Source organism: Lissotriton vulgaris, unplaced genomic scaffold (genome assembly GCF_964263255.1).
Source record: "Lissotriton vulgaris unplaced genomic scaffold, aLisVul1.2 SCAFFOLD_3243, whole genome shotgun sequence".
NCBI lineage: Eukaryota > Metazoa > Chordata > Amphibia > Caudata > Salamandridae > Lissotriton > Lissotriton vulgaris.
This window is the reverse complement of record NW_028242589.1, coordinates 113,416-136,108: the sequence shown is the minus strand read 5'-3', so window position 1 is coordinate 136,108 and position 22,693 is coordinate 113,416. Positions and strand designations below refer to the sequence as shown.

The following is a 22,693-nucleotide window of genomic DNA, read 5'->3' as shown; positions in this document are numbered from 1 at the left end:
CAGCCTCAGGGACTTTTTTGGTAGGCGTATGGACATGGTGACAGTAGAGGGCTGGTTTATGGTTTATGCACCCCCGGTGTCTAAAGGCTGCCCGAGAATCACCTTCTGGCTGAGCATACAAAAGGAATGGCTAAGCTTTAAACTCACCTTCTGTGAAAGACTCGCCGTTCTGTTTATGAACAAGACTCGAAAAGGACACCATTGCCGTCTTCTTTCGGAACCTGGGCCGAAAAGAGAGAGAAAACGAAGCAAGGTCATACATTTGATTTTTAGAAATTAAGAAAAGGGACTCTAGAGGGATCAGGATTATTGCATATGGGCAGCCATCTCTTGGGCCAAGGATGGTGACTACCTACACAGGCAGGAAAGCTGCCAGATCCAACCACGAGACCCAAGGCCGACACACTGGGGCGAAACCATGACCCAATAAGTACCATGGTATCCAAATGGCTGCAGTCAGAGTTGTACACTTCATAGCACTGAGAAATCCAACTATTTAATTTTTAAAAATGAGCTTCCCCTAGTTCGATTTTGCTCTGATCAGCCGGTTTAATTTTTTTTACTACTTTTTATCTTATGTACTGCCAAGAAAGATTTTTTATTTTAAAATATTAAAAGATGTTCAGACCCATAGATTCATGGACAGTGTCTTTCAGGAGATGGTGGTTGGTTTGATGTTTTATTCAGGGATGTAACAGACGTATCAGCAGCGGCTCCCCCGCTACGGCGCAGGAGTGTCGCCCCACCGCCAGCTGCCTCAAAAACTATAATAAACATGTTTTATTTTTATTTTCCTGCCGAGTGTTCGGGGGCCAGGCCAGGGGATGACAGGAGGAGTGATGGCCACTGGAAGCTCTCTCCAACCCCAGTTGCATTGCTGGGTTGGAGAGAGAAGGCATAGGCTCCCAGTCGACCCGGAGCACAAATCCACAGCGCTCAGGCTAATCCGGAAGCTACTCTCATGCATGAGAGCAGCTTGAGGATTAGCTGCAGGGCAGTCTGGGAGCCTAGGCCTGCGGGGAGAGGAGCAGAAGTGCGTGACACGGCCAGCCGCAGAGACATTTTTTTTATTTTGCCGTCCCACGACCCCTTGGCCCCCCTCACCCGCTCATCCACAATGGCCGCTACTAAGTGACATCACGGATGTACATCTCCTAAAGTGATATTATAGACTCACGTTCACATCATGGAATGATGTCACATGCTGAGGACTGGTTTCTACAGTGATGTATGGCACAAGATATGACTGGTACCTGCTGTGATGTAAGATGTCAGGCATATGTCCAGTCCCTGAAGCAAGTGCAAGTAATGACATGCGTTTCAGTAGCGGATAGTGTTGTGGACAAGTGGCTGGGCGGACAGGGGCATAGGGGTTGCGAGACGGCAAAATAAAAAAAGTATAAATAAAAAAAACTTACTTGCAGCCGTCCACATTGCGCTCTTCTGCTCCTCTCCCCGCAAGCACAGGCTCCCAGACTGACCTGTGGGCAATTCTGAAGCTGCTTGCATGCATGAGAGCAGTTTCAGGATTGGCCTGAGAGCCCTTGATTAGTTCTCCAGGACAGACTGGGAGCCTGTGCCTGCTCTCTCCAACTCAGCAACGCAGCTGGGGTTGGAGAGAGCTTCAGTGCGCATGACGGTTTGGCTGACCTGAGATGGCTGGCCAAACTGTCATGCGCACCGACAACAGAGCCCAACACTCCCCCTGTAATCCTCTGGCCCTGCCCCCCAAGACTTGCAGGAAATTAAAAATAAAGTGATAATAAAATGTGTTTATTCGCTTTTTATTTTTCCTTTCCTGGCGTTTTTGAGGCAGCTGGCAGGGGGTCGACGCTCCTCCGCCACATCAGAAGACCCGCCCCTGATGTCACTGCAGGACAGACGTCACTGTAGGAACAGTCATTGGCAAATGACTTAATTCCATGAAGAAGACATGACTGTGACGTCACTTCAGGAAAATACATAGCCTATAAAAAGCCCAGAGAGCAGTGTAAATGCTACAGAGCAGTAATACAGTAACCAATAGGAAAGGTGTGTCTTGGGAGATGATGGCAGTGGCGTATTGGTAAAATATTCTGTCCTAAAAAGGTCTTTCGTATGGATCTTACCTTTGGCAAACCTCCTGTGCTTCTTTCATAGTTTGCCACGCGTGCTGAATGTCCTCGTGCTCAAAGGTCATCATGGCCCGCATTTCCAAGATGGATGCATAGACGAGTGCGTGGTACATGCTCTCCTTGGCCCTGGAGGAGAAAGGCAAAAGAAACAAGATGGCCAAGTCTGCACCCGAGAGGTGGTAATGAGAGACCATTCTAACGAGGGGACAACAAATCACAAGCTGGACAGAGCCTTGAAAGTCCAATCCCTAAGGACCCGTCCTTAAAGACTCGACCAGCTTGCTGGAGGGAAAACCTCTATGGAATCGAGAACCACCCAAGAAGGAGTGTAGGGTAAAGCGGCCTGCAAGCGCGTGATATTGTTTTACCTTTGAAGCTTGGCATTTAATGCCCGATCAAGATGTGCCACAATCACTTTTGGCGCACACGCTGACCACCTGACTCTAGTGCAACACCTGCAGAAGTCTACTAAAGCACTTGGGAAAATGGAGGATGGTGGTAAGGCAACAGGAGCGGTTCAACTCAGGTGAGCCTTTTTCACCAGGAGAGTTCTTTCACCATGACCCATGGACACTTGGCTGTTTCATACAAGAGACACAAGCTTGCAACGAAAGCCGTTTCGCCTCCCAGGCTATGGGTGTGTGCCACGTCTTTAAAAACGTCAACATCAATGAGAGGCCGTTGCAGTGCATTGACACAAAGTCTCTGAACATGGCTGTAATCCGTGATTTTAGTGTGTAATAATGTGTACAGCGTATGGATCCATTCTGAGTAACCGAAGCAGCGCCGCACTGGCATCAAGGAGGGAGACGTGGCCTCGACAGACAATCTTCAGGTAAAGAGGCATGACCTCGAGGCTGGTGCAGGCGCGCGCATGGCCAGGTGTCAGCTGCCGCCGCTGCCAGGCCTTCTAATCAAGGAGCCGCTGACATCCGGGAAGGGGCAGGCTTACATCACACAGTGCAGCTGGACTGCAACGTTCACTGCAACACCCACGATACCTACATGGTTGGCAGCACTCGCTACCCTCACGCAAAATAATTACAATGTACCAGGAGTCACATGACCCGGAAGCAGTCAGGAGCAGAGCAAGCTTTCCTCACAAACAATATTCTAACAGTCTGGAGTGCTGCGTGGCACGTTTCCCTTGCCCCAGGGCCGCTCTAGGCTCATGGTGGCCCTGGGCAGGAAGCGTAGGTAGGGGGTCCGGATGAGGGGGTCCGGGCGGGACGGAGCGCGCAGGCCAGTAAAGAGGGGAGGGGGTCAGGGAGTTTAGAAGTGGAACAGAGCCAGAGGCCGCCAAATCCCTGACAGGGGCCACCACGCAAATATGTATCCATCCTCAGAGGATTAATATATTAAGGATATATATTGGAGTGGTGGCCCCTGGGGTTTGGTGGCCCTGTGCAGGTGCACAGCTTGCACATGCCTAGAGCCGGCCCTGCTCGCCCTCAAAACAGGCAGAGACATTGTGGGCCCCAGCCTTTCCGGGGCCCCCTGATAGAGACAACTTTGTTCTGCAGAAAGTCTTGCCCGGATGACCTTGAATAATTCTCAAACAGATTGCTTTAAATGCATCTTCCTTTAATGTGTTTTTAGTGTGGGTGATGTGGGAGACTCTTATATAGACAGTTTGCGGAGAAATTAGTTTGTTTAATTCAGCATCCATACAAAGGGTACCATTACGATGGCGGGCGGAGAAAGTCCGCTCGCCACCGTAACAGTATGCGGGACCGTCCGCCAGGGCTGCGACGGTCTCGCACCTGCAATTAGGATGCCACCGCCACCATGGCGGTGGCATCCCCCATTCCCAACATTGTGGCAGGCGGTGCTCACAGCACCGCCGTCCACAATGCTGGGAATGCACGTTGTGCATTGGCATGCACAAGGTGACAGGCACTGCGTGTTCCCTGTCACTTTGTCCATGCCACTGTAGGGGGGTACCACAGGTACCCCCCAAGTGCACACCCCACCCCCCAACACCCAAGGGGCCCGCAACGGGTCCCCCTAAGCGGAAACCTGCAAGCCACCATGGAAAGGCTCATCTCCGCCCTTATAATAATGTGGATGGTGGTGTCTTGCAGACACCGCCACCATAATATGCCCTTTTTCCACCCGGCCGACGAGTCGACCGGTGGAAAAGCGGCGGAAAGTCTTTCCGTCCGACGAGGTACCCCCCAGCAATACTAATATGGCTGGGGGTCATTCAGGCAAGGAAGGCGGGCGGATCGTCCTCGACGGGCAATCAGTGGCTACTGCCAGCCTGGCGGGGGCGATCCGACCGCCATCCTAATGGCCCCTGCGTTTCTTCTAGATGACAATATGGCCTCAAAGATGAGAAATGGGAGGGTGTCACAGAGATTATTTGCAGTAATAACAGTGAGCCGCTGCTGGGGTACAATTTGAAAAACACATCGCTATCCCTGAATATTAGATACAAACACATTTAGAATTTGGGCGAGTGTGCCTGTGCACTGTCAGGGACCTAGCTAAACAGGGATTAAAGAGCTGCAATTGAATATAATTTGAAAGGAGTTCAGAACAGGGGCCCCCAACATACATTTGGCGCAGGGCCCCCAAAATCCTTAAGATGTCCCTGAAAACCTGTACAGACAGCCGAGGCTGCAGGACTCCCAAGTGCAACGTTTCTTCGCACTTTAAAAGCACAGGGAGTTCTAGCAGGTGAAGCGTCCCTTCCTCACACAGTGCTTGTACAATACACGCACATAAGTGAAGCTTCCATCACACAGAACATATGCAGCGCGATAGCAGCGATGCAAGCTTTCTTTCGTACAATAAACATAGTTCTCGAAGTGCAGCTGCACATGCTTCAGTGTCACAGAACTGTTCCCCTACCCTATGAAGGAACATTTTAGAAAATGCAGCAACAAGTGATGGAAATTCCATATCCTTATTTTTAACGGACGGTAGGATGACATCCACAGCGGTCTCATTTCGTGATATTATCAAGAAAGAGGGCTTAATTAACCCCTCCCCTGCTGGTGACAGAACCGCTCCGTCATCAGCCGCGGTCGTGCTGTGCTGATGACGGAGCGGTTCCGTCACGGGCCGCTCGGCACGCCTGCGTGGCGCGGATTCCGCGCCTGCGCTGAGCGTTCCATTGAGCAGGCGGGGTCGTGACGGAACCGCTCCGTCTTGAGCACAGCGCGACCGCGGCTGGTGACGGAGCGGTTCCGTCACCAGCATGGGCGCGCCCCGCAGCCCCCTTAGCGATGCGGCGGAATAGCCGCCGCAGCGAAGGGGTTAAGAGTCCCAACAAGCGGTATTCCCGCGGAAGGGTGCGGGGGGGGCATGAGAGGGACTCCTCTGTGCAATTCAGAGATACCTGGTGTTCCCGCACTTGGGATTGTCAGGTGTGTAAACACCTGGCCTGCTTCCCGCACACAGTTCTACCCGCTCTGAGGAGGGGGAAAAAGTCAGTGGCAAGGGACACGGAATCGGGAAACCCCCGTAGTTTCAGACTCCGACGGGTTACAAGCCATTCCAGGGCTTGCAACGCCTGATTGATGGCTGGAAACCATTATTTCGGGCCCTAGGATCTTTTAATGCATTTTCTGGATAGCTCCTAACAAGGGTTTTAATGTCAGAATGACAAGCTCTTTAGTGCTTTAGGCAATGGAAACTACATCACCATGGTTTGCACATATGGCAGTGTAAAAACAAGCCAGCAGGTGACGCTTACGTACAGGGGTGTAGCTTAGTCAGTTAGATGGGGTTGGGAGGGGTTTGAACTCCATATTTCCCAACAATCACGCTGGCACATTCTCTGAGAAGCAGGGCAGGAGGGGTGTTCAAGGGGCAGTGGGAAGGGAGAAGAGTGCAGCTTGGGAGTAGGTACTTAAAACTCAGAGACTCATTTATGAGGCCCTACAGGCACTTTTGCGCCACCAGAACGTCACTTTTGTAGACGCTCCGGTGGCGCAATGTGCCACAGCATATTTATAAGACCACGCAAAGCCACTTTACGTGGCTTTTCATGGGATTATAAATATGCGCCCCTTTCCCGCAAAAAACTGTGTGAAAGGGGCGTTCCATGGGTGTTGCTGTGGGTGTTCCCATCGAACACCCATGGTTTTTAACACTGCATCAGATTTATGAGAAATCATAACCCTGGGAATGCATCAGAACCAAATGCCACTCCAGGGATGGCGTTAGGAACACGCAACGAGGAGAACAGTTTTAATTTCTCCTTGTGCTTTCCTTTTTCTGTGTTTGCTGCATTTTGTTTTGACGTAGGGCAGCGCAGTAGGATTTCTTACGGCCCTGCCCTACGTCAAAAACTCATAAATAGGGTCCTCAATATTTTGTAAACTAAGCATTTTTAGACATTTAAAACAGACGAGTGTGTGTATTTGTCTGCATGTGTATGTGAAAATGGTCTAGTTAGGATGAGGAACTAGTGTATATGGAAACAAGCACGGCAGTGTGTCCATTACACACTAGTAAAGAGTAATACAAACTACCATGGAGATTTTGGCTGAACGTCCTGGGGGTGGGGAAAAAGGCATGCCAATCAGTGTTTTACAAGTGGTTAGGTGGGCACCAATAAAACAGGATCGTTCTTAGTGCTAACTTAATGTGAGATGTTGTAACCAGGAAGACAGAGCTTGCTTTTGACTGGTGCTATTTACAATGGCTCATTCCCTTCAGAGCAAAAATTGTGCTCCAAAATGCACCATTTGGTACCGTTTTCCCCCAAAGGGTTCAAGAGGAGAAACTCCTCCACCCCTCTTTTGGGAGGATCAGGCTCGCTATGGTGTGGCAGGATCAATTTTCAAGTTTTTTTCCATTTGAAAAAAGGCAAGGAGGAGACAAAACTATCTCCATCAATAGAAGCCAGGGACAACAGTCATGCAATCTCATCCGGCAAATAAACATTTGATAGGCAAAGATTTAATAAAAATGGATTGAAGAGGTTTTGAGAATAGGAAATAATAGGAAATAAGTCGAAAACACACACAATTTACTCATGTGACTTGGATTTTAACAACACACATAAAAAATAGATCTATAGAAAGGAGACCAAGATCAAATTCTGAGGGTTAAAGAATATTGCCCCCCCCCCCAAAAAAAGAAATCATAAGAAGAAAAGGGATTATTCTAAATGGGATTGAAAACATTCCAGCTATGAAACCCACACTGTTTTGAAGTCCTCACTAGCACAATGATACACCTTTGCACATATTGAAGGCTACAAAAATCAAACGAAGTATTTTAACAGCAAAGAAAATGACATATTTATCCTGATGAAGACTAATACAGATGAACTAAAACATAGGGGTGTATTACGGACCACTACTGTAACAGAATGCGGGACTGTCGCAAGGGGTGCGGCGGTCCGCACCTGCAATCAGGATGCCACCGTCACCGTGGCGGTGAAATCCCCTATTCCCAGCATTGTGGCGAGCGGTGCCCGCAGCACCGCCCGCCACAATGCTGGGAATGCATGTTGTGTATTGGCATGCGCAAGGTGACAGGTACCGCGCGGTGGCTGCCACTTTGTCCATGCCAATGCAGGGGGGTACTATAGGTACTGCATGCCTTTCCATGGCTGCTCCGCCGCCATGGAAAGGCACATCTCCGCCTGCATGCTAATATGGATGGCGGTATCTTTCAGACACCGCCACCATGTTAGACCCCTTTTCCGCCTGGTCGACTCGTCGACGGGCAGAAAAGAGGCAGACAGTCTTCCCATCCTCCGTGGACCCCCCAGCCATCATAATATGGCGGGGGGTTATTGATGCAAGGAAGTTGGGCATATCACCTCGCCGGCCCAGCGGGCGATCCGCCCACCATCCTAATAGGCCCCTTAGTGTACAAAATCGATAGATCAACTTGCGAAATACCAGCTGAAATATGAGAACCGTAGAAGCCTACGTATAAATGAGATGTATTTGATTGAAATGCCACTGATATATAGATTCTCCCTCAATCAGAATTTATCTAGGGAATTAGTTTGATGTGTGAATGATGGGACGTGATGTCTATGTCTTAAAAATGTTAATATAGGTGTGTCATGTATTAGAATAGTGATTGAATATTTGCCACTAAATATAAAAGTGATTCATTTTGATATTACAATAGGAATTAATGTGTCATAAATAATTATGCACCATTGTGATTCCCAACTTTGTTATTAATGAAGAATACGGAATTATGAAGAGAAAAAGTAATTAAACTCAGAGATATCAATCTGTTCTTAGACAATATCAGTGTCATTTTTGAATAGCTGGTTCAGTTTGAGCCATGGCCCAAATTGAATATCAATCCAGCCCAGGAGCTCCGCCTGCCCCCGTTAAGCGCGCTTGTCGTCTGTACATACCTGGGTCGAACCCGGTCCAGGCTTTCAGTGAACTTGTTGCCAAGGAAGAGTTCCACTGCCTGCATGCACTCATCCAGGGAGCTCACCAGGTCCAACGAGGGGCAGCTGTGGAGCAAAGCAGGCAAACATAAGTTATACTACTGAGGAGTACAACGAAGGGGGCTTATCAGGCCCACACCCATAACACAACAGCAACTCCTGACTCATAACCAATTGTGGATCTCAATTAGAAGTCGATGCTGCCTTCTCTGGCTAGCACTTTGCAGACCTCCAAAGTTTCAAAGCTCCACATGAGTGGATCATCCTGGCCAGATTTTCAAGTCTGGCTGGGTATTTCAGCTGTAGCCCTACCTTATGTTATCAACAGAAAAACGGGTTTAAAAAGTACTTCTAAAAGAGGGGCTTTGTCTCCGTCCAAATGTTAGTTACATTAGCAATAGATTTTGATTCAGCAGAACCTGCACACTTCTACTGAAGATAATGCTTGTATTGCGATTTTGCCTTGAGGGACATTTTATGCTCAGTACAACAGGACCGAGTGGGTTATAGTGACAAGTCATTGATCAAGGCTCTAGGCAAGTGATGCTCATAGTAGGCACTCCTCGCCTGTATGTGCTCTCCCCGGGTCATAATCAGCACTAGCCTACTGTTCAATCAACTCAGCACTAACATTAAAATATGTTATATAAATGTGCAAGTGTTTATTTAAATATGAAGTGCTGTTAAAGAAAGGAATTATCTAAGGTGTCCTGCAAAGTTTAACTCTAGGGACACCTTCATTCATAAAGACATCTTGCAGCAAAAGTGTAAAAATATGGTAAATTCTTCAAAATTCAGTGTATTTTATTAACACACAGGACGGTTTCACATCAGTTAATTAGTAGATCAGTTTATATCAGTGCATCGAGAAGTATTATTTTAAAAGTGATCGTTTTCAAACATGAATTTAGAAACATTTATGATTCCCACCGCATCCGACAGCAATGCCCACAGTGAACTAAGAGGCAGTTTACCCTTTGGGTGGCGTAGGTTACTATTATGCATGCACAACATTATAGTTTGATAAATCAATTACAAGAAAGCTTTTTACACAGTGCACATCCTGAAGTTATGTATTTCGAGGTCCTCATATATGTGAGAATGAAGAAAAAGGAGGGAAAGTGAAATAAAACTATTGCCTAGGACGATACAATTTGGTCAGGTGGGGAAGCTAAGATTGGTCCTAGATTTTCTGTTTCCACATTGTGCAATTCAATTTAGCCACTCGATGTACATGCTTCGCTTTCCCTATAGTCACCTTAACTCCACCCAACTCCACCCCAACCACCACAACTGCCGGCATCAGTGCAGCCCTTGTCACACCACCCACCAAACTTTTTGGCCCCTGAGAAAATGTTTGCAAGTACCCATGCTCTAGGCCTAATCTGCTTATTATGAAATGTCACAACAATAGCAGTAGACTTGACTAATTTATTGCAGATAGCATATGTTAAAGCCAGTAAGCCTTTAAGGGTAGCTTATCGTTACACTGTTTTAACCCCTTCGACGCTGATGACGAGCTGGGCTCGTCATGGTGTAGCCCGCTCGCACGCTGATGACGAGCCCAGCTCGTCACGTAACATGCGGTTTTGAAAATCTCAGCGTAGGAGCAAAATTCCGCTAGCGCGCATGTGGTTAAAGCTTGTAGATCAGTATTTTTTTATTACAGGGGATATCATGAATTACCATAGTAGGCAAGGGTTCTGGTGTAGGTTACCTCAACACCAAAAGATTTGCACCTTGTTAATCCTTACAACTTTGTTTTAGGAAAGGTTGTATATTCAGTCAATCAATCAGCATATTGTTTTGCCAACTGTATTTTTGTATAAATTTGTACTTTTATGATTGTAAACAGATAGTTGTTTTGTGCACAGCTTGTGCTCCATACAGCAAGCTTGGGTTTTGTGCGGGGACAAGCCAATGCTAAAGGTTATAGGTCCGATTGATACCTTGAGAAATGTTATGTATGGTACCATTGGTCTGATCTATTTATTACAAACATGTTATGGCAAATGCAACAAGCCAGACTTATTTGGTGTGAAAGTAATTTGTTAAAGATAAACCTTTCTAGGAGGATTAATATTACCATGTGTTACGCCTGTCAATGGGTACTGCTTCACACACATTCTTATGGAGTATTAGAATAGGTAAGGCATCTGGTGTCGGTTACCTCTCTTACAAAACCCTCGGGTAAAAGATTTGCATAGTGAGTATCTTTGTTAGGTCCTTTTAGCAGGTGTTGTGAATGGTGTTGCCAACACTTATTGTGGTCATATGTATAATTTTATGACTTTATACTTGATGGTAACTTTGCAGGAAAGCTTGTGCTCAATATACTAGATCCGAGTTGGTTACGGTGGTAAACAAATGATAAACTCCATACGCCTAACTGGTTCATTAAGAAATGTTATGTGAGGAGCCTTAGGTCAAACCTGTTTATTATAAACAACTACAACATAGTCTTGTACAGTTAATTCCTTATTAGCAGAATTGACTCCACTTGTCAATACTCAGCCTAAGAGGTACCAAAGTGTGTATGTTATGGAGAATGTCAATGATCTCTACGCTTTAAATTATACCCTTTTTTATAATAAGATAAAAGACAAAATGATAAAATGGAAAAATCTTCCAATATCAATAATAGGCCGAGTAGACATAATTTGTATGATGATTTTACCATTATGTCATTTTCTCTTTTTAGCTATTCCAAATGAAATTTCTTAAAGAAGTGCAAGGCCTATTCTCCGCTTTAATTTGGGCAAATAAGGTTTCCAGACTTACAATGGATGCCCTTTTTAGACGGGTAGCAGAAGGGGCACTAGCTCTCCCTGACCTGAAAGAATATCACTTTGCGAATTTTGAACATACCATATACAGAACAATGAAGGTCTTAAATATTAATAGATATGCTAATTATTTTTTTTAGATCTAATTCAAAAAGAATATCTAATCAAAAATGGTATGGGTTTAATAAAAACCCTCCAAAAAAGTCAGATATAAAACTCTACAATGGAGTATTAGGCGAAAAAAACTGCTTTTTGGTCATTATACGATCCCCAATATAAATGGAGAAACTCTCCTCTCTGACGTAACAATTGGTCAAGACCTATTGCTAGATCAGGCGGTTATAGCTAATTGGAGAAGTCAGGGCTTTTGCAAAATAGGGGACTTTCTAATTGGGGATGGGAAAACCTGGACTGAAATAGAGCAGTGTATTAAACATAGTAAAATAATTTTACAATGGTCGTATGTCAGGGTTAGACACTTTTTGCAGGAACTTAATCCTATACATATTAATGAGGCCAGTAAGCTAGAAGGGCAACTTTTAGACCCTACACGCCGTATACTGATTAGCGGCTGGGCCTCCCTCTTACGAGCTCCAGCAGCAGGTAAATTATATCAGAAAGCACAGAGAAAATGAGAAACCCAGGAAGGGCTGCAGATCTCGACCATAGCATGGAGTCAGATAAATAAGTTCAACGACTCTCTGCAGAAAGCGGCCAATCTAAAACAAATGCAATATAGTGGCTGCTTTATCCAACGCCAGATTTTCAGCATAAAATAAACCCTCAGATCTCTGCAAACTGCTTCCGCTGCAATATGGATGGAGGAGGGAAGTGGACACATATAATCTTGAAGTGTCCGAAGCTAAATAGATTTTGGAGAATTATTAATCAGTACTACTTTCATATTGTGAAAGTACCGTAGGTGCTAGATACCCAAACAGTGGTTCTAATATACTCTCCTGACTTACCAGCTACTCCACTGCAAAAAAAAGCTTACATATATTTTGGTTCTGGTAGCCGGGTCGCTGATTCTTCAAGGAATGTGAAAGAAATTATGTGAATTCTCGCTTTGTCTTTTTCAGAGGCGTTGCAGAGGCTCAGGTTCAGTGACCTACACAAAACCCTTCCCCTCTCAATTGCCACACCTTCTTAGAAGCACTTTGATAGCTATGTGATAATATGTTAAAATAAAATTGTAATGCACACTTTCATCAAACAGTTTCTTAGAGCTAGGGAACAGAATGGGAACCAAGCCAATGCACATTAGGAAAGAATAGAGTCTAATAGGCTTGCTCAAACGGTCAAGTTTTAAGCTCTTTCCTGATTTTCAAATATTCAGGTTGAAGGCATACCAGTAGAGGCAGGTTGTTCCAAATTACGGGCACTTGTACAGAGAACCTAACACCACCCATCCTTTTCGTGTTGAATTTTGGAACAGTGAAGAGCTTGGAAGAATAGGAGTGTAGTTTCTTAACTGGAAGGTATTACACAATTCTAGTTTCTAAAAATTAAGGGCCCTTATCCCAAACAGCCTTAAAGATGATGCATCAGGCTTTGAAAATAATCCTTTATTCCAGCAGGAGTCAATGGAGATCTCTCAACAAAGAAGTGATATGAGAGTTCCTAGGCTGTTTAAAAATAAATCTGGATGACCGGTTTTGGACTACAATCTACGCAATTGGTTTTTAGGAGGGTCGAGATTTAAGAAATTGGCGAAATCAAGCAAGATGTAATTAATGCCATAACCACTATGAATAAGGCATTGTGAATGAGGTACCTGAAAATCTTTTTTAATTTCCTTAGAGTCCAAAAAATATTTTGAAATCTCAGAACCAATCTGAGGTTTCAAGGTGAGCTCACTGTCAATAATGATGCCCAAACTTTTTGATGAGGTTTTAGGGTCAGGGTGATTTCTTTTTCAGAAGACCAGGCAGAAGAATTCCATGTATTAATTTTGTTATTCAAGATGACAGTTTTTCTCTTTTCAGCATAAGGCTTTTGGAAATTGCTGCCCATCCAGTCCTAGATGAAATGCATGACGGAATGGACATTTCTCTGGGACACAAGAAAACCATCGAATCTAAAAAGTCACTTAGAGTCTTCAGCAAAGTTACATAGTTTACAATTGGTCTCACATAAGGCTTGAATTAGGGCGTTTAATTTGGATGTATGACGGTACAATGCGTACCGTCACAACGCATACCTTTACCACGCGGCCGTGACAACGCAAGTCGTTACCACGACTTGCGTTGGGGGCGCGGGTTTCGAATAGTATAATTTACTATTCTAACACCAGTCCCCGTGGACCCTAGGGAAGGTGTTGGGATAGAAAATTAACTATTTGTAATCCTTTAGCACCCTCCAGCGCAAGTCGTGGTAACGACTTACGTTGTCACGGCCGCGTGGTAAAGGTACCGCGTTGTAAAAACATTGTGGTAAACGATGTTTACCGTTTAATTTAGATGTTAAATAAATGCAATGATAAAAATAGTGAGTGGTATAGTGGCACTTTATCTCCGGCGCCACTCCCCAGATGTAGTGCTGCTGCAAGAAACCCATCTCATGGGAAATACCTGCAAATGCCTCCAAAAGGGTAAATATATTCTACTGGCGTATGCTCGCTACACGCGGGCTCCAGAGGGGTGGCGATTCTAGTTTAAAAAAACACCTTTTCGGGTGACAAGTAAATGGATGGATCCAGAGGGCCGCTATGTGACGGTGCAAGGTTCAAGGTTCATTTATATCTTTGCAGGCCAAGACAGTTTCAAAACACCATCCATCAATGTACAATGCTTAGAGCGTTAAACCACACAAGAAAGATGATTTAAGGTAATTTATTTTTTTGCCGCACCCCCCAATACACAATGGGAGAAACCTCAGGGCCTGTATAAGTGAGGATTCATGTCCTCATGAATTACCAATATGATGGGTACCCAGTTTGATAGCTTTTGGGCAATCCTTACAACAGAAGCCCACATACTGGTAGGACATATAAGTTGTGATGTGAAGATGTTTTTCCAAAAGTATATGCGTAGACATTTTCTAGGGGTGATACCACAATAAGATGTACTTGAACATTGCTTTGTCAATCTTGGGGATATAACAAATGTAAAACGCCAATGATAAATGCCGATAACACCATCTAACATAAGCTGATCATGCCTAAAGCAATCTTTATAGTGACAATAACATGTTACCTTATGCCATATACTTATTGAAATGTATTTACCAACAGGATCTATACATAAAGGCAACCATCCAGTGCCACTGTAGGAGAGTCATAAACAAGATTACAAGTCTTGATAAAGATGGCAATCATCTAAAAAGGCCATCGAAACGCGTCGACGCATACTAGTGCACAATTAAACCACCAAACTCGCCCCAAGAACATCGAAAAGAAGTCGGGTTTTGGTTTGAGTTAGATTGGATATTTAATGTGCATATTCTAATGACAAATTGTGACTGTCTGTGTTTGTTTAATTTCTCTCCCACCAAATGTCTGTCCTATATGTCTTTATATAACTTGAGCAGGTCTTTCTTTCGATTAATTGGTTAGTAATTTTGCATATACATGTTCCATTCATGTTTTTTAACAGATTTATGTGATGATGTTTTTTATTACTTCTGCATAGAGTTGTTTAACTCTATTTTTATCAAGTGTCGTGTTCACACAATTCGGAATTGTTAATTGTTTTAATAAAATATTTTTTATATTTTCATACAAATATTGTTGCCATGTTTATGATTTAACCTGTAGTTATACTTGTGTCCAAGACTAGTATTTGGGCTTCAATACCTATTGAACTGAGCCAAGGGATAGTCTTATTCATACTGTGTGACAGTACCCTATTCCCCTGGTTTTAAGGGGTCCCTCTCTAAAATCTGACAACTAAAGTACAGTTCGTTGAACTGGAGAGTGTGTGCATTAGTACTCTGGTAAATATAATTTTAGTCTAGAGTCCTATAGATAACACCCATTTGGGTGTACGGGGTAAGCAAACAATGGATACATTTAAAACATTCGGCTTTACCGAAGACCAACTCAATAGATTATTGAACAAAAACCCTCAATCAGGAGGTAATTACGTGACCGATAAAAACGGACATGAAGAACTAATTAAAATCCTAAATTTAAGGAAAAAACTGATAAGGACCGAGCTACATGCCGAATTCCTAACGGGGTATCTAAGAGCAGGAGTGATACCACTAGGCCTCAGGATAAGGAATGAACCGGGGCTCTTTACCGACAATGAAAATTTTTTAGAAATTTGGACCCACATTGCCAACAGATGTAGTAGAGACTGGCTAATTTTAATTATCGAGACAGCACAAGAAGTAATGGTCCTCGAACATAAACAAATTGAAGAATTGGAGGCTAAAATTAAAAGTAATACAACAATAGAGGATATCAAAAAGAAATTAGATGAATTAATACAAGAAACTGAAGGGTACAGAGAATATTTAACAAATAAAAAGGCAACCAAACTAAGAAAAGATATTGAGAAATTCAGTGCAGAAACAGTGTACCCGTTTCTCAATAAAGACTACTACACGAGCAGAAGTGAGCAAAGGTGGGAAAAGCCCCAATACCCGAGACAGGTCTATTCCAGAGGAGGCAACAACAGGAGAGTAACTTTCTCCGAAACCTCAGGCTCAAGTGATGATGAAGAACACATCAATGAACTTGGAGGTAGACCAATGTCCAACTATCAGAGCGAACCCCAACATTTTTTGGGGAATCGCCAGTACAGGGGCCAAAGGAGCTACCGGAATCACTCGAGACAAGAACCCACGAGGAACCCGGCCCCTCCGAACCAGACAACCCCCAACTTTCTAAAAACCAGGAATGCCAGATACTGGAGGTAGATGAATTCCCGATAATAAACCTCTCGAACAAAATTCTGTCTAGAGAGGAGCAAGAAGTACTTAAATTAGGTTTTAGTTTTGCACCAACAGCCTACCCAAATAAATTTGAACTAGAAAAAGACACAAAAAGCTTTTTTAGAAAAATCAGACTCAACAGATTCTTCTCTGACAAAGAGTATGTACCAAAACCCAATGTAACTGGTTTCAAACCAAAATCAGTCTTCACACCCAGCCTAAACCAAATAGACAAGAATGTAGAATTATTCGAAAAAATAGTAGAAATTGAAATTAAGAATATAGTTAGTAACACACAGAGACAATGTAACAATTTGCCAAAATGTCAAAGGGAAGCCCTCAAATCACTGCAAGAAGATGAGTCCATAACGATCAAACCTGCCGATAAAGGCGGAGGTGTAGTAGTTTTTAATACAGATGACTACAACTCACGTATGAGAACCCTTTTGAATGTGAGAGAACACTACATCCCAGTCCATAACAATGTGATCAACAAACTTAAAAGAGATGTATCCACATTCTTAAATTTTGGTAAAGAAAATGAATTAATTTGTGACGAAGAGTACAGATTCTTGTACAACAGTGACCCAACAACACCGGCAATATATGGATTGCCTAAAATTCATAAGAATGTAAACGACCCTCCTATGAGGCCCATAGTGAGCAGTTTGGGCTCCATATTAGAACCGCTTAGTAAATATGCGGATTTTTTTCTGCGCCCCATTGTCCAGAAACAGCGGTCATATCTGAGGGACACAGCGCATGCGATTGCGGGATTCGAGGGGCAGAGCTTCAACAAGGTGACCCAGATCCTGGTCACCTTGGACATCGAAGCTCTGTACACGAATATACCCCAGAATGATACAATAGAGGTTCTGGCCTCTATTTTGGAAACTGAAGATCTCAAGGGAGGTAATATAGAATTTATACTTGGTTGTGTCGAGTTAGTGTTGAAAAACAATGTTTTTCTATTCAGAGATGAACTGTTCCAGCAGGTAAAGGGGACCAGTATGGGGGCCACATGTGCCCCCAGTCTGGCATGCTTGTATGTCAGCCATTTTGAACGGAAACATGTATATAATGAATTGGCACCGTTCTTTGAAAATGTGACCCACTGGCATCGTTTCATCGACGATATAAACCTTGGAGACAGGAACCTGAAGTTTACTGCAAATTACAGTAACAAAAGCGTAAATTTCTTAGACATAAAAATTAAAGAGAACGACGGTCAATTAGAAGTAGAGTTATACACAAAACCGACCGATAAAAATACTCTCTTACAATATAAAAGCAATCACCCCAAAGCCCAGAAAAATAACATCCCATTTGGGGAATTTTTACGCTTACGACGTAACTGTACAAATCTAACTGATTTTTATAAACATGCAGAAACCATGGAAAAAAAACTCCAAGACAGGGGTTACCCCAAGAAATTAATTAGACAATCATTAAAACGTGCTAGGTTTTATGACCGGGACAAATTATTAGATATGAACAAAGAAAAGACTAACAAAACCCAAGACAGAATAGTCTTTGTAAGCCAATATTCTAACATAAGTAACAAAATTAAAAATATAGTATATCGGAATTGGAAAATCCTCAACAGTGGCCTACCTGCACCACTACCCAAACCACTTTTCTCGTTCCGCAGAAATAAAACCATTAAAAACAGACTAGTGAGAACCTACAAAAATCCTTGTGAGACCTTCCAAACCACCTTAACAGATGGTGCAAAGGCAAGAGGAAACTATAAGTGTGGATCCTGTGCAATTTGTCCTAATTGCATTGTGACCAAGAAACTAATCTTCAACAATAAAACATTAATACCCAGAAGTTTAAACAATTGCAGGAGTAAAAACGTGGTGTACCTGCTAGTTTGTCCCTGTGGCTTAGGCTACGTGGGAGAGACGGGCAGGGAGCTACGAATCAGACTCCTAGAACACAAATCAGCAATTAGGAATAACAAAGAAAATGCACCACTAACACAGCACTACCAGGAGAAAAAACATGGCTGTGAAGAATTCACGTGGTACATACTTGAAAAAATAACTGTCAATAGACGCTGTAATGGCTGGATTTTCTGTTTAGATGGGATCAGCCCCCAGGGGCCCCTGTGACCCAGCCAAAACGTACTCACCTTCCCTCCTCAGATCGTATTCACAATGAATAGATATACAGATATATACAGGTCGCACCTAAGGATGGGGAATGACAATATATGTATGTACGGATTTTCTACAATATCTTATTCACATCAGTTGGTCTCGCGGCCACCCCGACCCAGACCGTTCTACCCTAGGGCAGATCTGACACACAATCCGGTGTGTCTACACATGGGCCTGCAGAACCCAATGCTCCCTTTTCCAAACTGTTCGCAATCCGGCGAAACTACGCGCCAGTATCCTCCCTGGCGTTCTCACTTATTCAAGCCACAATCCAGTGGGTATCCACGTTGGTCTCCCCCCCCAACGTTCTCACTAACGCCGCATATCAACGACGACCACATTCCTATGAACAATTATTGGGATAATATTTCAGCGATCTACTCGGGATAAAACTACAATAATAACTTTGAATATAGTTCCAGATTGTATAGTGTACTCCCTGCTCTTGGCATCAAAGGTCCACTCACTCCCTCTTTATTCAATCACCATTTACCTGATCGGGATTTCTCATCCGTTCACTTAAACAGCTTTCGACTAGGAATGTAGTTTACCAAGATTGAACACGAACACCAGGTACACAATAATTCTATAAGAATTAGGGTATTTATTAACAATAGACACAAATCACATTACTATGCAACATGAATTCTGCAAGAAAAAGGTAAAGATTAGAGTGCACATTCTATTAAAGTTAGACAGAGGTCACCTTATTAGTGGGAAGTCTGGACTCGGCAGTCATCTAGGTTCCCTTCTCGTCTCTGTATCCTGGCTCGCCTTGCAGTCACCCTCAGCCGTCACAAGTACACGTCTGCACCGCTAGGCTCAATCTCGTCTGCTTCCCCTCAGGACACCGGAACCTTGCTGATTATTAGCTACCGTCTCTCTCTCTCTCTGTATCAGTGCGCTCCGCGCTACTTCTCGTTCAGTCTTTCTCAGAGAGTTTCGGTCTTAAATCTTTCTCCGACTTCAAAGATGGCGACTTGTCCACCATGAAAATGAGTAATGGCAGAGATGCTAACGGCTAGATGCCGCCTACGGACTAACTGACAAACTGACTAACACCTTCGCTAATATCAAAGCCCGTTCCTTCATGGAAATTCACGGCCAGTAACCTGCCGCCCACCAAATTCTTGTACCTCCCCGTACCAAGGACACTTTCCCAGCCGGCCGGCCTGAAGTTGTGTCTTCGGAGTGGAGAAAAATACATTCCTTCGATAAGGGTCAGCCTGAACCGGTTCTCTCCAAGCGAACAACAGCTTGAAACTAAAACATTACACTTCACCTAGAAAGCCTTCTCGAGCTACCAGGCAGAAAGCAAAATGGAGTCTGTCTCGTTTAAGGCCTACGGAGCCCACAATATGCATAGCTCCATGGAAAATAGCCTAGCATGTTAGCAAATGAGCAAATCATGACTAATACTTATATATCTATCCCCTAACTTAAATTCATAAGCCTTACTTTAAGGAAAATGGTACGAAAATGCCCTAATATATGTAAGACAGGGTCCCTGTCTATCGGCCTAATCCCTATACTATGGGGGTGATAGGCTGGAGTCACTCTCCATCATTCTCCTTCTCCAAAGAGCTAGCAAAAAGGCAGCCATTACAGACGCGGAGGTAGCATTGAGGCCAAAAGAAAGAAACGAGAACAATGGTTCATATGCTATCTGGAAACCATTGAGAAAGGCCTTAATTCTAGGGAGGAATGGATGAAAATTATTTTGAACCTATAAGACAAACCTCCATTAAATTTGTGACACTCCTCTAGACTAGTATATTGCTTATCTTGGTCGACTTAAACAAGGTGGCAGCCTACATGATCAATACACAGGGTCCGACTTGGTTCAATGTAAACTAGCTGTGAAGTACAGTGTGAACCATACAGCGAAGAAATATTATTATTACACCCATGATGTGCAGTGGATAATTACATTAATCTTTGTATAAATAGAACGGACAGCCCAAGCGTAGACAAATAGATGTGTTCAAAGCAAAGCCCTATGTTAATAAATACTATTCAAACGAGGCTCGCATTCACTGAAAACGAGGCTTGTAACGCGGTAGTATTCCGCCCGCGCGTTCCAGTTTCAAACAATATGGCCCTTCAACTCAAAACGAGGCTTGAAACGCAGCATGATTCCACCGCGAGGTATAGACTCAGATAACATTGACTCTGCATAAACTTGAAAACCTGTCCTACAGAAACGTAAATATCCAAAGGACACTTGCCAAGATAAACGAAAACTGTTTCATTAGAACAAAAATTACAGGGCTAGAATGACTGAGACTCTCGAGCATGATACACAAAGCGCAGCCAAAACGAGGCGCACTTTAAGCTAATACGAGGCGTGGAACGCGGAAGTAAATCAATCCGCGACGCATCAGGTATAAACAAGATCCCGCCCTGACACGGACCCCACACAGCTGGTTTTAATTTAAGATATGCCAATTTCCTGCCAATAACGGAGTATAAAAAAGACTGCCACCGCCCACGAGAATTAGCACTTTCTCGGAAGACGGAAGACAGAGCACAAGCCAGAAGCCACACGGACGGGCGGGACGAGATCAGACACAGAGAGACAGGTATGGTCCCACAACCTTGGGAGCCTCGCACTATAGAACGAGAGAGCTAACTAAATACTCTCCCCATCTCCATTACCTCTTAGGCACGCCAGGCTTTTCTGAGAGGGAACCAGGCACTCTGCCAATACCGCCCGATCCCAAGACCCCCTTCTTGTTATTAATAGGTAAGATCCCCTGCAAGCTCCTTATTGAGAATGACTTTCAGTACCCCTAACAATACCTACATTTATTTTAGAACACGAAGCAAACAGAGGGTGGCCCCTGCTAAAACAGTAAACAGCAAGCGGAGAGGGACGGAAGTACCAACATTTCTTCAGGTACTTTTGTACATCTAACCACTTAGTGACCAAGAGACCATAGAATTAAAATATAATTAATAACAACACCATTGTAAAATAATACCTATATTTGGTGTACAGGTGTGATTGCATCCATGCCCCCATATCTCTCAAATCAGGAACAAGAATGTTCAATCAGGACTAACATTTTTCAAAGGGGATACTACTTCCAGGTAATCTAAATGTTTCAAATATCAACCTTGACATAGCTCTATAAATAGAATATGTGAATCCAACACTTGGCAATTTATATCTTTGCAGGCCAAGACAGTTTCAAAACACCATCCATCAATGTACAATGCTTAGAGCGTTAAACCACACAAGAAAGATGATTTAAGGTAATTTATTTTTTTGCCGCACCCCCCAATACACAATGGGAGAAACCTCAGGGCCTGTATAAGTGAGGATTCATGTCCTCATGAATTACCAATATGATGGGTACCCAGTTTGATAGCTTTTGGGCAATCCTTACAACAGAAGCCCACATACTGGTAGGACATATAAGTTGTGATGTGAAGATGTTTTTCCAAAAGTATATGCGTAGACATTTTCTAGGGGTGATACCACAATAAGATGTACTTGAACATTGCTTTGTCAATCTTGGGGATATAACAAATGTAAAACGCCAATGATAAATGCCGATAACACCATCTAACATAAGCTGATCATGCCTAAAGCAATCTTTATAGTGACAATAACATGTTACCTTATGCCATATACTTATTGAAATGTATTTACCAACAGGATCTATACATAAAGGCAACCATCCAGTGCCACTGTAGGAGAGTCATAAACAAGATTACAAGTCTTGATAAAGATGGCAATCATCTAAAAAGGCCATCGAAACGCGTCGACGCATACTAGTGCACAATTAAACCACCAAACTCGCCCCAAGAACATCGAAAAGAAGTCGGGTTTTGGTTTGAGTTAGATTGGATATTTAATGTGCATATTCTAATGACAAATTGTGACTGTCTGTGTTTGTTTAATTTCTCTCCCACCAAATGTCTGTCCTATATGTCTTTATATAACTTGAGCAGGTCTTTCTTTCGATTAATTGGTTAGTAATTTTGCATATACATGTTCCATTCATGTTTTTTAACAGATTTATGTGATGATGTTTTTTATTACTTCTGCATAGAGTTGTTTAACTCTATTTTTATCAAGTGTCGTGTTCACACAATTCGGAATTGTTAATTGTTTTAATAAAATATTTTTTATATTTTCATACAAATATTGTTGCCATGTTTATGATTTAACCTGTAGTTATACTTGTGTCCAAGACTAGTATTTAGGCTTCAATACCTATTGAACTGAGCCAAGGGATAGTCTTATTCATACTGTGTGACAGTACCCTATTCCCCTGGTTTTAAGGGGTCCCTCTCTAAAATCTGACAATCATGGAATAGGAAGACAATTTTTTGGGTCAACATCTACGTGCCGCT

At 43.4% G+C, this 22,693-nt stretch overlaps 1 protein-coding gene and 1 long non-coding RNA gene across 2 annotated transcripts in view; one reads left to right on the top strand and one right to left on the bottom strand.

Moving 5' to 3' along the window:
* LOC147668900 (tetratricopeptide repeat protein 39A-like) overlaps window positions 1-8,559 on the bottom strand; it is a 95,029-nt gene extending 86,470 nt beyond the window's left edge. Inside the window, exons 1-3 of the mRNA XM_086948369.1 lie at window positions 8,458-8,559; window positions 2,109-2,240; window positions 148-221 (exon numbers count right to left, since the gene is read on the bottom strand). Coding sequence (XP_086804495.1) covers window positions 148-221; window positions 2,109-2,240; window positions 8,458-8,522 — 271 coding nt within the window. The 5' untranslated portion in view covers window positions 8,523-8,559. The remainder of the gene's footprint in view (window positions 1-147; window positions 222-2,108; window positions 2,241-8,457) is intronic.
* A 12,183-nt stretch (window positions 8,560-20,742) lies between these two features.
* On the top strand, window positions 20,743-22,479 carry LOC147668899 (uncharacterized). The gene is made up of 6 exons (XR_015303783.1): window positions 20,743-20,910; window positions 20,994-21,074; window positions 21,146-21,227; window positions 21,330-21,421; window positions 21,510-21,586; window positions 21,993-22,479. It is a non-coding gene; the product is annotated as an uncharacterized LOC147668899 (long non-coding RNA).
* Window positions 22,480-22,693: the final 214 nt, after the last annotated feature.